This window comes from Pleurodeles waltl, chromosome 8 (assembly GCF_031143425.1).
Source record: "Pleurodeles waltl isolate 20211129_DDA chromosome 8, aPleWal1.hap1.20221129, whole genome shotgun sequence".
Classification (NCBI taxonomy): Eukaryota; Metazoa; Chordata; class Amphibia; order Caudata; family Salamandridae; genus Pleurodeles; species Pleurodeles waltl.
In genome coordinates this window covers 879,660,042-879,675,327 of record NC_090447.1, presented here as the reverse complement: position 1 = coordinate 879,675,327, position 15,286 = coordinate 879,660,042, and the positions used below count along the sequence as shown (strand labels likewise).

The 15,286-nt window shown below is 43.4% G+C and overlaps 1 protein-coding gene across 8 annotated transcripts in view; it reads right to left on the bottom strand.

Annotated features, from left to right (window-relative positions):
• The window catches only part of DOCK9 (dedicator of cytokinesis 9), a 989,328-nt gene that overhangs the window by 169,186 nt on the left and 804,856 nt on the right, over nucleotides 1-15,286 (bottom strand). For all 8 annotated transcript variants that reach the window (XR_011194943.1, XM_069205169.1, XM_069205175.1 and 5 more), the window contains exon 39: nucleotides 3,449-3,564. Coding sequence is in view for 7 of the 8 variants with exons in the window: in XM_069205169.1 (XP_069061270.1) it covers nucleotides 3,449-3,564 (116 nt within the window). In the remaining variant the exon portion in view is untranslated. The remainder of the gene's footprint in view (nucleotides 1-3,448; nucleotides 3,565-15,286) is intronic.

Below are 15,286 nucleotides of genomic sequence, written 5' to 3'. Positions count from 1 at the left end.
CCACTCTACCCCACTCCATTCTACCCTACAATCTACCTCAATATCTCTCAAACCATTCTACTCCAATCTACCCCACTCTGGTCTACCCCACTCCACCCCAATCTACTCCACCCCAAACTACTCCACTCTAATCTAATCTACTTCACTCTAATCTAATCTACTCTACTCTACCCTACCCTAATCTACTCTGCTTGACTTCACTCTAATCTACTCCACTCTACTCCACTTCAGTCTACCTCACACCTTTCCAATCCACCCCACTCTCCTAATCTATCCCACTCAAATCTACCACACTCCACTTAAATCTACCACACTCCGCTCCAATTTAACCCACTCCACCCTACTACAATCTACCCCACCCAATTCTAACCCACTTCTCCCCACTCAAACCCTCTCCACTCTACCCTACTACAATCATCTCTCTTGAATCTACCCCACTTCAATCGAACCCACTTTATTCCAATCATCCCTACTCTAATCCACCTAATCTACCCCACTCCACTTTTCCTAAATCTACCTCACTCCTCTCCAATCTCGACTCTAATTCATTCCACTCCAAACTACACCACTCCACCCTACCCCAATGCACCCACTCGACTGTACCCCAATCAACCACATTCTGTTCTACTCTACCCAATCTACCCCTCTCCATTCCATACTACCACATGCCATTCAAATCTACCTCAGTCCAGTCCAATCTAACCCACTTCATCCAAATTCACCCCTGTCTACCTTAACCCACTAAACCCCAAACCACCTTACTCCATTCTACCCACATCTACTCCACTTTACCCAACCCTAACCCAATCTACCCTACTCAAGTCTACCCCACCAATCCCAATCTACCCCACACCACTCTATCCCAGCTCCACTGCAACCGTCTCCAATCCAATCTGCCACAATCCATGCCACTATCTATCCCACTCCAACCTGCCCCACTCCAATCTATGCCAGTCCAATCTACATCCTCCACTTCACCCACTCCACTCTTATCTACCCCAATCCACTGTGCTTCACTCTTCCCCAATCTACCCCACTACAATCCACTCCAGTATATCCCAGTCATATCCACCCAGTTCCACTCCAATCTACCCCACTCCACCCCAATCTACCACACTCCACCACAATCTACCCCACTCCACCCCAATCTACCCCACTCCACCCCAATCTACCCCACTCCACCCCAATCTACCCCACTCCACCCCAATCTAATCCCCTCCAAACTACCATGCTAAGCTACTCAACTCATGCACTCCATTCCACCCCATTCTACCCACACTCTACTCTATGTCACTCTATCCCACTCCACTCTATCCCCAATCTACCCTATTCCTCTTTACCCTAGTCCACCCCACTCCAACCTACTCCATGCCAATAGTTTTAGCCATGCTGAACAGAGCCAGACTAGGGCACATCATGCCTAAAACACAATTGCATAGGCCTATTGGAGTGTGCTTGTTTTTATAGAGCTAAGATTGTCGGGAGGACTCTTCATGGCTCCAATAAAAACAAAAAACTTTCATCAACCTCTTAACCCCCCCCCCCACACCTCTGCATGTGCTCTATCTATGAAAATAGCACTATAAATCACACATTTACAAGAATATACAATATACATTGCTACATTTTTACCTAACTTTTGACAGGAATGGGTGGTATAATAAGGTTGTGACAGTGCTTCCTTTTAAGGAAGTGACATTGGTGCATATTGTATTGCCTGTGCTAGTTTTCTAAACTCCTATTTTCATCAGGACTTGGCCCCTGCTTTCAGGGTTCAAGGGAAAACAAACTTAGGTGTTCAGCATTAGCTAGCTCATGTTACATGAAATGTAATAAATACTTTGCCTATTTAATGTTCTTGTGTTAGGATGAGTTATTTCATTCCGGGGTCTTTTCCATGGATTATCATGCTTGTGAATAAAGGCATCCTGGTCACCAAGCTCCCCACCGATCTGCTCTATAAACTGGGCCCCAGTATTACAATAAACCTCGCTCCAATGGCTGTGGGTAAAAACTCAAACATCTCCTGTGATTGGCGGGTCATGCTTTTCATTCCTAACAAAGTCAATTCGACCTTTCAAGGACAGTAAACTGAGAACCACGAACTTGGGCAATGGTAACATCAGTGCTTAAGAATGGCATAAGCGCAGTATGAAGCAAACACAACACTATTTTAATGGCAAGGCAGTACCACTTTATACACTGATTTGTCTTTGAAAAATGTCAGTTTTTGGTTGACACTCGTGTATATATTTCCATATTTTCTAGTATATTTTCAGAATTTTACATTTACGGGATGTGGTCTTGAATTCCCATGGTCGACTATCCTAAGACAATAGGAATAAATGCAACAAGTAGGCCAACAATGCAAGGCAAAGACGTGAACTACAAGACATAATCAACAGAGATGTCAAGCGGCACAACAGATGCAAAGATACTGTACCTAGAAAAAGCAGAGAAGCAGAACATGTTTTAAAGGTAGCTCTTTAGTAGGTTCTTCCTTACACTTGAGGCCCAGAAATGTAAAATGTGTTTAAAAATATGTGCCACTGCCTTTTATTAGCTTTTCAATGCATTGCTAACCACTGGCTACAGAATTTGGACCAGTGTGCGGTATGCAATGTTGATATGTGACCCAGCGGTCACTGGTAGAGGAGCTCCATGCAGCTAGAAAGATGCAAAATGATAAGAGATCATTTACTTTGTCCTCAGGATTACTATGATGTGCCTCGGTACACTGACTGAAATGTTCAGTGTGTCCTTCGTATAGAGGATTTACATCTTTCTGTCAGGTGTACCCTTCAATCCCACCTTGATGGTAATGGAATGATGTCACAGAATACTATGTACTGGTGTATGCAACACTATTAGTTTTTTAAAGAATTAGGCCAAAAAGGAAGAACAGAGGACACAGAGGTCCTCTGTTCTTCCTTTTTGGCCTTATTCTTTAAAAAACTAATAATGTTGTTGTTTTAGGATAAGACTGCTCGACAATACATGTATTTTGTGGCAAGGGTGAGAGACTTCTTTTGAATCAGACAGAGATCGCTATGAGGAGATCGCAACAGCATTTACTGTAAAATATGCAACTGAAACAAACACATTCTGTGTGCACATATAGTTTACAATTATAGTGTTTCATACCTTTGGTTTTAACATTTTGTAAAATTATCCAAAGTAATTCAGAATTTAAGTAAGCGAGAAGGCTGTGTACATTGACTCATCTCAAACAGTTAATATCAGAAATGGGGTATACCACCTGTACAGCACAAATGAAAACCAAATACCCGAGTTTTGCTTTCAACAAACATCCGCTAACAGCTGCGCCTTAATAACACAAACTGTATACATAAGATCAATAAAATGACAAATATGAATCACACAAAGCGTACATATCTGATTTTCAAGAATAAAACAAAAAACTGAAATCCGAGTTTGATGTACAAACCTTAAATGCCATCGTGAATAAGGATAACGTATCCAGAATGGTAAGGCACACTTCAGTGGCAATGTTGGCTTCTAGCAGCGACTGGTGAAGGACATCTGCATCCGAATGGCCATAGCCTGGAGAAACGAGATACCAGGACTTATGAGAGCATAAATCAACACAGGCGCAAGTAAAAAATAAATAAATAAAATCATAAAAGCAGACCAAATCAAATTTGATAATTTTTTTAAAGAATGCTCAACAAAATATAATAACTAAATTCCAAAAGAAAAACCAAAAAACCTACATTCTTAAAATAAAGAGGGTTTGCTAATTGTGGTGTCTGTTAATAAAGGAGGCCTAGTCGCTTTCCTTGCGCGTGGGTGACTGTTTGTGAAATGAGCCATTTAATGGGAACGTGAGTGGCCCTTATGTCTAGGGTCAAAGAAAGATCATCTATTTACCTTAGGCTCTCCAAAACTGTGCTTGAGTACCAAAAAAAATACTGAAGGTGCCTCGTTTTCATTCCACTTCAAACCACTTACTGCTTCCATCCTATAGTTTCTCTTTCTTTATCTCACTCTAACGGGTTCTGTTTTAGCCCTACCTTCTCCGTGTGACACACTTATCAGAGCTTTCTCTTCATCCTCCCTTTTCTGCCTGTATCTCCTATGCACTGATTTAAAATCAGACGATTAACAAAATATTCCACCCACCAAAACTGAGAGGCAGTGCTCTCCAACTATCATCACCGGCACAAATTAGGCATGTATTAGTTTGATCACTTCCCTGCTTGCGCCCCCATTTACTGACATGCAAGTGGGTAATAAAAGAATGTACCTCTTTAGGGCAGGAACCAAGTTATATTTTGGGCCGACAGTGGTAGACTTTAAGCACTTTACATGAACAAAACACAGTGTGATCACTATTACTACTTGATGCGTTTCATGGTAACTGTTTCTGGTGGGATGTGATGCAGACACACTGCCTCTACCAAATGCTGTGGAAACCCTGAAAGCCACTGGTGCAACAGTTTATTTTAAGATAGCAGCCTCCAATACAAACTTTTCAAATCAAGTACCAACGTACAACGAACCGCATACAAAAAGCATACATTTGAAAACCTTTGTATAAACTATTTACTCAATTGATGAACCATTCTTTTATCACCAATCTTTGATTGACCCACCCCTCACAAGTAAAGAAAAAACTTGTGTAACCGAATACCTGCATCACCTTATTGTATTACAGTATGTTCAAAAAGTTGAGCACAGTGGGCATGTGGCATCTTGTGCCTTAGTTTCTCACTACTGCTCAGTGGTTGCAGGAGACTCCTCGATATGTGAGTTTCATTTGTTGGTAATCCACAGTGCTAGACTCTCTTGAGCAATAGAAGCGCGCCTGATGTAGTACTGCTTTTTATTATGGATGACTATCAGCCTCAAGACAAGGCCATGACATGATTACCTGCTGGTGCCAGGTGATTAACAGTCATGTGATACATACTTTTTTTTACCTGCACACTAGTGGGAAGATTGCCTACCAACTCTGGTCCCCCTGATAACATGAGTCATGTGAGAATTGTAACCTGATGCATGTGAGGAGTGGTGCCCCTAGATTAGGGGTCTGCCTAGTATACACATATACAATAAGGTCATTGGGGGCCTCCTAGGGCTTAGTGGTAGAGCTGCTGTCTCTTCTTCTGTCTCTTCTTTCGCTGCTTGTCCCCTAATATTTCTATGTACTATTTCCATTGCTGTAGATACCACTGTAAAGACAACTGTATACAACTGGTTGGAAATCACAAGACACATCACACTCGAATGGTGTAGGAAGGTTCTTTTGTGTGCTCCTTTCCCGGACTGAGCTACCTGTCCACTGAGATAAGCAACACCTGTGGACACTGGCATTATCAAAGCAGCACACCTACACAAGAAGACGGGCTACCTATCCATTCTTGCAACCTTCTCTGCCTAAGACGCAAGGATTGCTTAGCACACATTTACAAAATCAGACTAACAATCCACATTGGTAGTTGGATGCAATAAGTTGCATCACACCTGGAAAACGAATGCAGTTTTGAATGATTGACTCCCTCCAAAAAGTTTGGGGCCAATTTTAAACCTGAGGGACCAGTTGGCAGTAGACCAACGGCCATTGTTTATGGCTATAAGCTGGCCGTTAGGTGTATTCAAGGTTCATCTTTTTGCTAGAGATCCATACACCAGTGCAGAGTGAGGGTAAGACCACCAGCAGTAAACTTTTTCTCTCTCTCCTGGAGATTAAGAGAGCATGAACCAGGACCGAGAGAATGATTCGCTACAGCAAAGTCTTTTGAGGATATGAGGTAGACTTCTAGCATGTCCCTTACTTCAGCCCAAAGCATGTGCCTAGTTATCCACTGTCCTCTCACAAGGAGCAGTGTGACGAAGGGTGCTAATACCACAGGCTTCTAACTAGTCCAGCCAAGAGATTGATACAAGTCAAGCAGAATCAATGTATTTGAGGCAGCTGAAGGAGAAGTTACAAAGGTCACTTGATACAGTTGGATGCATATGTCTACATATAAAGATACCCCCTTCCCTAGGAAGTAGTCCCTGTCACCAATCTTGATCCAAAGGTCTAGAATCATATATCACCTCATCTCCACAGATTTAAGGAGCTCTTGGTCATAACTGATGACATTTAAATATTTGCAGGTACACAATTTCAATAGCATGATGCAAAACTGAGTATTCAAAATTTAAAAGATAAGTGAAAAAGTGTCAAATGCTTTATGATGCAGAATACTTACAGCAATGAAAACGGTATGACGTTTCTCTGAGGAAATAATCTAAGGTATATAAAATAGCAGAACTATGTTGGTGGATGTTTTTGCTTCAAAAAACGCCTGCTGCATTTAGACTGGGAGGCATAGGGACTTAGTGAGGAGGCTGCAGTCTCGTAGTTGACAAGAATATTTAAACTTCTCATGGCAGCCTCCTGAAGAATCATGCCTGGTAATGCAAAGTCCGGAGCAAGACATTGTCATCCTCCCTGTTCAAATCATAGGTCTGGCGATGCTCCAAAAATCCCTGACGTCATGGAAGTCGTCCATAAGAGGTAGTCCGCCATACAGCAGATAAAGCATCATAACTGCCTGTATAGTTCTATTTTACTCAGGGCCGGCTTTTGGGCAGTGCGACCGCACCTGGCGCTGACTTCAGGGGGGCGCTCTGTGTTTATCAATAACTTCTGAAACTTGCGACTTCAAAGCGCTTGCTGAAAAGTTCCTTGTGCGTTTAGCCTTCAAGAAACAAATAAACGGTCAAGATACCTCTTGTGATTAATGTTCCTGCTAGAGAGAGAGATGGGAGTTTTGCCTAGTGGCAGCTTTAACTCAACATAAAGTAGCATAGAGGGTTAATATGTCTGCTGCACAAAAACAGTACTATGGGGCATATTTAAGAAAACACAGTGCAGCTCCACTTTTCTTGCACCCCTTAGCGCCTCCCTAATGCCACCATGTGTGCGTCATATTTAAAATACGGTCCACCATGGCGGTAGTTAGGGGACTAGCGTCAGAATTTTTTTTACACTAGACCGGCGCTTTGCAGGATTAGCATAAAAAATGTTGACGCTAATCTTGCAAAGCACAGAGAGGCCAATTGTAACCAATGGAAGCCTCCTTTTCATGCCTGCAGGCATTAAAAGTGCCGGAAAAAAATGATGCAAAGACATTGAACAGATTTCTTTGCCTCATTTTTTGGCCCCCCTAACGGGGGGATGCCCCCTTTGCATACATTATGCCTGGTGTAGGCATAATGTAGTGAAAAGGGTTACAAAGGGGTGCCATGCATGCATGGCGCCTCTTTGTATGTATGGCACAGCGTTTTTAACCCTCTAACACCCCATTAGTGTAAATAAATGACACTAATGTAGTGATAGAATGGCACTAGGGGCTCTTAAATATACCCATATGGCAGTGCTTTATTTGTGCTTGTCGTTTCCGGTGCGGAGCACCATCACTTATTTTTGAGAGATGACGCTTATTTTTCTGCCTCAAGCATTTACTGCGAGAAAAAGACACACCTGGGAAAGATGGAGGAAGAGAAAAACAAAAAAAGTCACAATGGGGAAAAGCAGAAATCTGCAGGAGTAAGCTGAAGGGGCAGGGAGTGACTGTAAATGGATTGAAGAGGCCTGAGATGGCTTCAGGATTACGTTGCCTCTGTATTCTGTGTTCACACATTTAATTGCAGCAGCCGCGTGTTTAAGAGAAGTGCTTTGGGCACTAGCACCTTTTTGTTTACAAATTAAGCACTGCCCTATGGAGAATATTTGAAAAAAGTGGCGCTGCACACATCGCTGCAGCACTTTTCTTGCACCCTTTAGCAACCCCCCCTAAAGTCACCATGTGTGCATAATATTTAAAATATGGTGCACCATGGCGGTAGTTAGGGGACTAGTGTCAGAATTTTTATTTATTTTTACACCAGACCGGCGCTTTGTAGGATTAGCATCAAAAATGTTGACGCTAATCTTGCAAAGCAAAGAGAAGCCCATTGTAACCAATGGAAGCCTCCTTTTAAAGCCTGCTGTGAGCAGGCATTAAAAGTGCTGGAAAGAAATGACGCAAAGAAATCTGTCAGATGCCCCCTTTGCACATATTATGCCTGGTGCAGGCATAATGTAGCGCACAAAGTTACAAAGTGGCGCAATGGATGCATTGAGCCACTTTGTAAATAAGGATCAGCATTTTAGGCCTTCTAACGCCACATTAGCGTAAAAACAATTACACTAATGTGGCGTTAGAAAGGCACTAGGGGCTCTTAAATATCCCCCTATGGGGCATATTTGAAAAAATTGGTGCTGCACACAGTGCTGCACCACTTTTCTTGCTCCCCTTAGTGCTCCCCTAAAGCCACCATGTGTGCGCTGTATTTAAAACATGGCGGTAGTTAGGGGACTAGTGTCAGAATTTTTTACACTAGTTCGGTGGCTTTTCAGGATTAGCGAAAAAAATGTTGATGCTAAACCTGGAAAGCACCCAGAGGCCCATTTTATCCAACAGACGCCTCTTTTTAACGCCTGCTCTGAGCAGGCGCCTAAAGAGACAGAAAGAAATGGCACAAAGAAATCTGGCGCAGGCATAATGTGGCGCAAAGGGATCCAAAGTGGCGCAATGCATGCATTGCAGCACTTTTTAAATATGGCATTGCGTTTATGGCCTTCTAACACCACATTAGTGTAAAACAATTACGCTAATGTGGTGTTAGAATGGCGCTAGGGGCTCTTAAATATGACACTATATTTTATGTGGCTAGCTGAGTGGATTAGTCAAGCCAGCCTTTACAAATACTTTAAAACAAATGAGTGTATGTGAAAGGGGAGCGATGGAGAGATGAGGGGCACATTTGCTGGTTGGTAGTGAGTGAAACCGAGGAGGTGGACATGGGGTGGGGGAGCCAAGATAAACGTTCGCACAGGGCGCCACCAGTCCTAAAGCCGGCCCTGATATCACTCTGAAGCTTCATGCAATCTCGGCAACCATCATATGGAGGGCAGATTACACTCTTCATCTGCCTCTGTCTGTTCACCGGTCCAGGGTGTTGGCCCTGCATTTCAGGTCTACAAGCAGAGGTTCCTGCATGCGCCCTCTAGCCACATGAGGGGGGTCATGGGCTTGTCTGATTGCATCTAATAATGGATCATCCCATGTGTCCACCTGTGAAACAAGGGATTGATCCCTCCACATCTTCACAGCTATCAAAGTTACATAAATACTGCATAAGTTGAAAACATCAATCGTTGTTGGGCAGATGAGATGGATAGCTTGAGAGATATGTCCCAGGTGATGGGCAACTGAAGTCCAGATAGAATATTTCTAACAGGCAATTCTGAGGAGCTCTAAGGAGGAGTCTCTAACCATCCACCCTCTTGGCACTTTTTTGAGGCATTTTCTCAGCTCTCACACACACACACACACACACACAAAGGGTTGACTAGCATGACTTTGTTAATACTATCATCTCACGTGTCTTCCTGACTATTTTCTGAGCATTACAGTATTTGAGTAATTTGGTGATTTAGATCTAGCGATCTTTAATGGCCAATTGTCTGTGACAAATATTGTCTATCTGTAGGTTATGCAAAGATCTGTCACCAGTCTGGTTAGGCAAATTTGTTCTGCTTCCAACCAGCCATAAGTGAAATAGAATATTTTGTAGTTTCACTGCAAGTATGGCTTCACCGTCATACGTTTAGGGCACTACTTGTCAAGGCCTGTCTGGACCACTGCATCCAATTTTAAAGGGAAAACTCAGGAATAATAACGACCTCTCGGACAGAGTGCAAAGATGGGCTGACAAAATGGTCTATGGCTCAAGCAACAAGTCCATTGAGGTGGCACTCAGGGATATAAATATGTACAGACTGAAGGAAAGTGGGAGGTGGGCGCGTGGCGATTTAATTTTTCAAGGCAGCTTAACAAAGTACAAGATGCAGCATATTTTCAAAAGAAGTCTAGATACGTGATCCAGAAGTCGGAAGCTAAGGTGCATTGTGAGTCAAGAGCAGTAGGTAAATGGTTGCACTGCATTGACCCAGGGGCGCTTCTATGTCAGCCTCTGTACTTACAAGTAATGCAGTGACTTGCCAGTTTTTATTATTTTGTTTTTTTAGGTGAAAGCCCAAAGGTTATGCACATTGTGAAAACGTCACTGTGTACATCTGACTGCAAAGGCTTCATGGGAGCGAAACTAATTCTGTTAATTATAAATTAAGAACTGTGATAAACTGCATGATAAATAATTTAACACTAATTTGTGAGTCACACAAAGCTTTTCAGAACGGAAAAAACAATATTTGACCAATAAGCGTCCAAGAAGAGTCCTATGTACAGAGGCGATTCCGCAGTGCCCAGACGGGAGCACTATCTCCCAACTCCCCAACCCGCCGTACACACTTCAATACCTGCACCAGATGTCTCGCACACTGCTATCACTTCACAAAATAGGGAAGGGGGAGAACTCACATTGGGCTTGCTGTAGCCGGAAGGAGGCTCATTTTCTCAATTTGGCCTGGCAACACCCTGGGATCGCAGCATTTTTGGAGTCAGCACTGAACGTCGCTGATGAGATTACAGACACCTAGATACCCAGGTCACCCTTTGTGGTCCTCTTAGGGCATGTAAAGGACATCCCAGCTGGAGTGCAGAAACCTGTCACACTCTTTCTGCTGCTGGCCAAGCAGAGAGTTGCAACGTGCTGGGGTTGCAGCCCACTGACCAAAACTAAGGAAATGCCTCAGGACGCTGCATGCTGTTAGGAGCAGCTGTATACATTCTGGATGCTGGCCCCGCTCCAACTGTGGCCCTAGGGCATCTGGGGGCTGTTAAGGTCTTACTTGACTCTTCAGAGCGAGGATGGATGTTAGTGATTGGCGACCTGGTTTGGCCTAGGAGAGCGGCTACGTAGACATCTGGGGTCTGGAGGGCATTGCTGGATCCTGGTAATAGGGCAGTGGGAGCTCAAACTGGTGCTCTGTTTGTCGCCAACTCAGCCTTTACCCTATACTCTGAGGTTGCACCACCGAATGCATTATTGTATCATAAGATGGGAGGATGCTGGCTGGAGGTGGACAGATGTGTACATTCCTGCACCTACCGCAGTCTGCACCTGCCACAGTAGCGCGTTCATTGTCTCTTAGCCCGGTGGATGTACTTACTAATCCTTATGCTTGGCAGTTGTATTTTGAATTCTAGAAAAAAAACTGAAAAATATAGACTTCAGTGGTGATTCGTTTTCAGTTCATTTTTCTAGACTTTATGTGTGAAATCATCCAATAGCTTGCTTTTGCTGAATAGCAAGGGGATTTTATTTAAATATCTGCAGGTGGAAAATAGTAGAACCTTGTCAAACAACACACTTTAAAAGTTTAGGCCAATTTTGGTTAAAGAGAAGATACAGCAAACAGGCAGGTAGAAGATGTGAATTTGACACTGGATTGAGGAAAAAATTCATCCTGGGTAAGAAAGAAGAAATTAAATTTAACACTGAATCTGTTTCCCTTATTAATGAGTTTGGATGTGTACGGCTGATTTCAGTGGTTCTCTGCGTGAACCTATTATGCCCTTTTCATTGATGCATGGCAATTTAGATAGCATTTAATGTAAGACCCATGTTATTTAGTCTTAGGAGTTGTAAATAGCCATGGAATTCTTAGGACCACACTGTACTTGTCGTTCTGATGTATTCAGCCTCATTTTCGTATTGGCATTTGTAAGCTAGGATTGACAAATGACTAGCTTAGTGTCTGAAAAAAGCATATTATCTTGGCAGGCAAGCCGCTGTGTTACTAAGTGCTTACATTTTATATTTTCGTTTCAATAAACGAGTTCAGACTTCAAGTGTGTGTGAAGAAATTGATTTTCTTCCACACTGGAATGGGTGAGTTAGATTAAGCCTATATTATAGGAATAGGAACAGAGCTAGGCGTAGGATAGGGTAAAGGCGAGGAGTTATGGCACTGATGAGAGTTATTTTTTTTAAAGTTTAGATTGAATTAGGGTTGTGCTTAGGGCTTTGTTTAAAGTTGATGTGAGACTTAGGATGTGACGTTCATAGTTAAGACTGTTTGTGGTCGAGTTTGTTTAAGGTTTTAGGTCAGCGTTGTGGTCTGGAATTTCCTTCCTTCTCCTACTCCTCCATAATGGTTTCTTCATAGTTGACAAAGCAATATAAAATCGATTTTTCCTTCATGTTTTGTGTTCTTGGTGCATTTATATAATTAACCCTTCCCTTTATCACATGGATCCAGCCTTCAAAGTGCTTTGAAAGTATTAATGAGCCAAGTTAATACAGGCGCAGTGGTAGCAACAATTAGTTACTTAAGAGTATGCCACTAACCTCCTCATAACAGGAAATACATAACGCAGATGCTACAAAAATTAGGGAAATGACATAAGATGTGGGGAAAAAACATACAGATGCACACAACCTGGAGCTGTGATGCAATCCTGAAAATAAACGGACACCCGAAGGCCATGGACGAGCTAAGTTAGGCATTACTTTATTAGGAAACTGATAGGAACAGCCCAAATAAAGTGCAAGAACCTTTAGTGGCACCTCGTGTGGAACTTCTCAGAGAGACAATTGTTTGATACCATTAAAAAGAAACCCACTTTTCTCACACATACATGATTTTGTCTTTTAGCCATTTCCTAATACTCCACCCACAAATGCTGACAGACAACCTTGGAATCATCCCACCAAGATACTGTCAGCAATACTATGTCGGACTACTGCCAAGGATAGAAGCCATACGTTTTTGTGTGTAAGCAAGGATATTCGTAGACCGCTCACCAGCTAGGAAGGAATGGGAGCACTGAATAGTACAAGGGTGCAATTTAGTATCATTTACACAAAGACCAGCAGGTGGGGATTGTGTGGAGGCATAGTGTTCCTGGAAGAGATAAGTCTTCATATTTGTCCTCGAAATGAAGGAGGGTAGGAGCATTTCTGATGCTGGGGATTAATGCTTCAAATCATGGGCCGTTGCTCCTGTTTTTCTTCTTTTTCTTTTTTTCCTTGCACATTTTCTTCACTAGTCTTCTGATGTCATGGCTCCTGATTATGACACCGCCTGCCTCAGGTGCTTTATTTCTTGGCCAGGTAAGAGACGATATCACTGATGGCCTTGATGGTGAAGCATTTCGTCTTGAAAATCAGTTGGGCATGGAGAGAGAGCCAGTGTAAGTCCTCAGCGCCTGAGTGAAATTGTCAAATTAATTAAAGTCCTTGATGAGGTGGTGCTTGGCTAAGCTTGCAAACACAGCGGATGCACTCTGAGGCGATTCAAACTGGGCTGCCAGATATCCTACACCATCATGTTCTACAGATAGCAGACCAGCAGCACCAACGCCTGTCTGAGGCACCAGAATTCTTGCAGTGCCGTCTCGATGTGCAGAGCTTCTCAGCTGCTTGTGCTTAGCACTGAGGCAGCTTTCCTTTGCCTGGGCGTTTGTGACAGGCCAAGCAGACCTACGGAGATGGTAGAGGAGTGCACATGACACCTCCCGGGTAGTATAGCAGTGCACTCCTTCAGAGGCAATGGCAAAGTGAGGTCGTTTCCTGAACAGTACAGCTGCAGGACCGACTCCTGCAAAGTGAGGCCCAATGGATGACTGGACCTGGAATACCAGGAGTAGCCACACCTGCCTACGAGGAGGCTTCCAAGATGTAGTGGTGAGGGAGGATTGAAGAGGCAGTCTCCTGGACAGGAGAGGGAGGCAAGCAGAAAAGCCACTCACCAATGTAGGAACAGTAGTTACGTTTTGACCACCCTCTGCTCATGGTAAAAAGTTCTTCTAACTCCAGTGTGAAGTGACCTCTCCAAAGGTTTGGCAGAGACAGCAAGAGTAATGTCAATCTGAAGAACAGAAGAGCAGTGACCTGGGGAGGGGCAGGGCATATGGCCTGTTAGTGAACCACTGCCCTGTGCGTCAACTGACAGGACTACAGATGACCCCTGGAAGGGGTGAAGAAAGGGGACTGACCACCTTGATGGAACTATGCAATACACAATGCCAGTCCAGGTATAAGGGGCTGTCGGAGACCAGTGAAACTGTCACACAAACTTCAGGCACTGGTGTCCTCTGAGAGAAGAGACTACAGACCCTCATACTAATGGTGTGGCAAGAATGGGGCCATTTGTCCTCCTACCAAAATACTTAGGAATAGAGGACTCTGAGTAAGCACTGAAAGGCCAGGCACTGGGTGAATAGAGCAGAGTGTTGAGCACGACTGAAGTCAGTGTGTGAGATCACCATGACAGCAGCGTCTGGCAAGAAATTCTGAGTATCAGAGGTTAGACCATCAGGCTGATGGACCCTACCAGATGTTTCAGAGAAGATTATGACATAGGTATTATGGTCTTAGAATGTCTCCTGAACACCCTACCGGGTCAGCCTCAGAAAGGACACTCGAGGCAAACAACCAAGAACAGTAATTCATTTTAAATGATGTCGCATTTGCCTTGTTGATTTGAACTTTTCTCCCTCCTTTGCTCGGAGACTCGTACAAAAACGCACCATCCCTACTCTCTGCTGGTATTCCAAATACAATCACAACAGCCTTAAAAACATTAGGCTGATGGGGGTTGATTTGAGGTTGGGGCCTGACCAGAGCTCCGAGAAAGGGATAGGGGGTAATGCAACAGTACCGCTAAAGAGAGGTCCACTTTGAACAGGGTTGAAGGAGTCCTTGGTGCCACTGTCTTTTTACACGGATGTTTGTTTCTTCTCCTGAAGGACATAGACATTCCAACACTCAAGTGAGGGCAGAAGGGATGTTGATTTCGAATTACTAATAGGTAGTACATCCAAAACATTTGGTAGATGGTACATGGACAGAAAGAAGTATAGGGTGGAAGGGAGTTAGATGGAAAGGTGGTCACAAATCTATGGCTTTGTTTACACTGTTATATGTGGTTTACGGCACACACAACTGAGGTAAAGTGGCACTTCAATGATGACAGCTGACCATAACCTGGATTCAATTACAGATGATGTTCTGGAACACTATTTGGGTTAAGTCACAAGATCAAGAGGGGACAACTCTCACCGCAATACTTATGCTGCAGGAGACCCATTTTTTGTGTTACAAATACAACTTATAGAAAATATATGGATATGACACCGTTCCATGTGTGATTTACATAGAACTCCAGGGGAGATGCCATTCTTCTTCAGAAGACGTTTCCTTCACAATCTTGAGACAGAGGGCAGACACAGGTGGCAGGTTCCTCTCCATTTCTAGCAACTTAGGTGGGAAGCCATGGATCTTTTTTGTGTCTATGTACCCCTGCCAGCAATACATA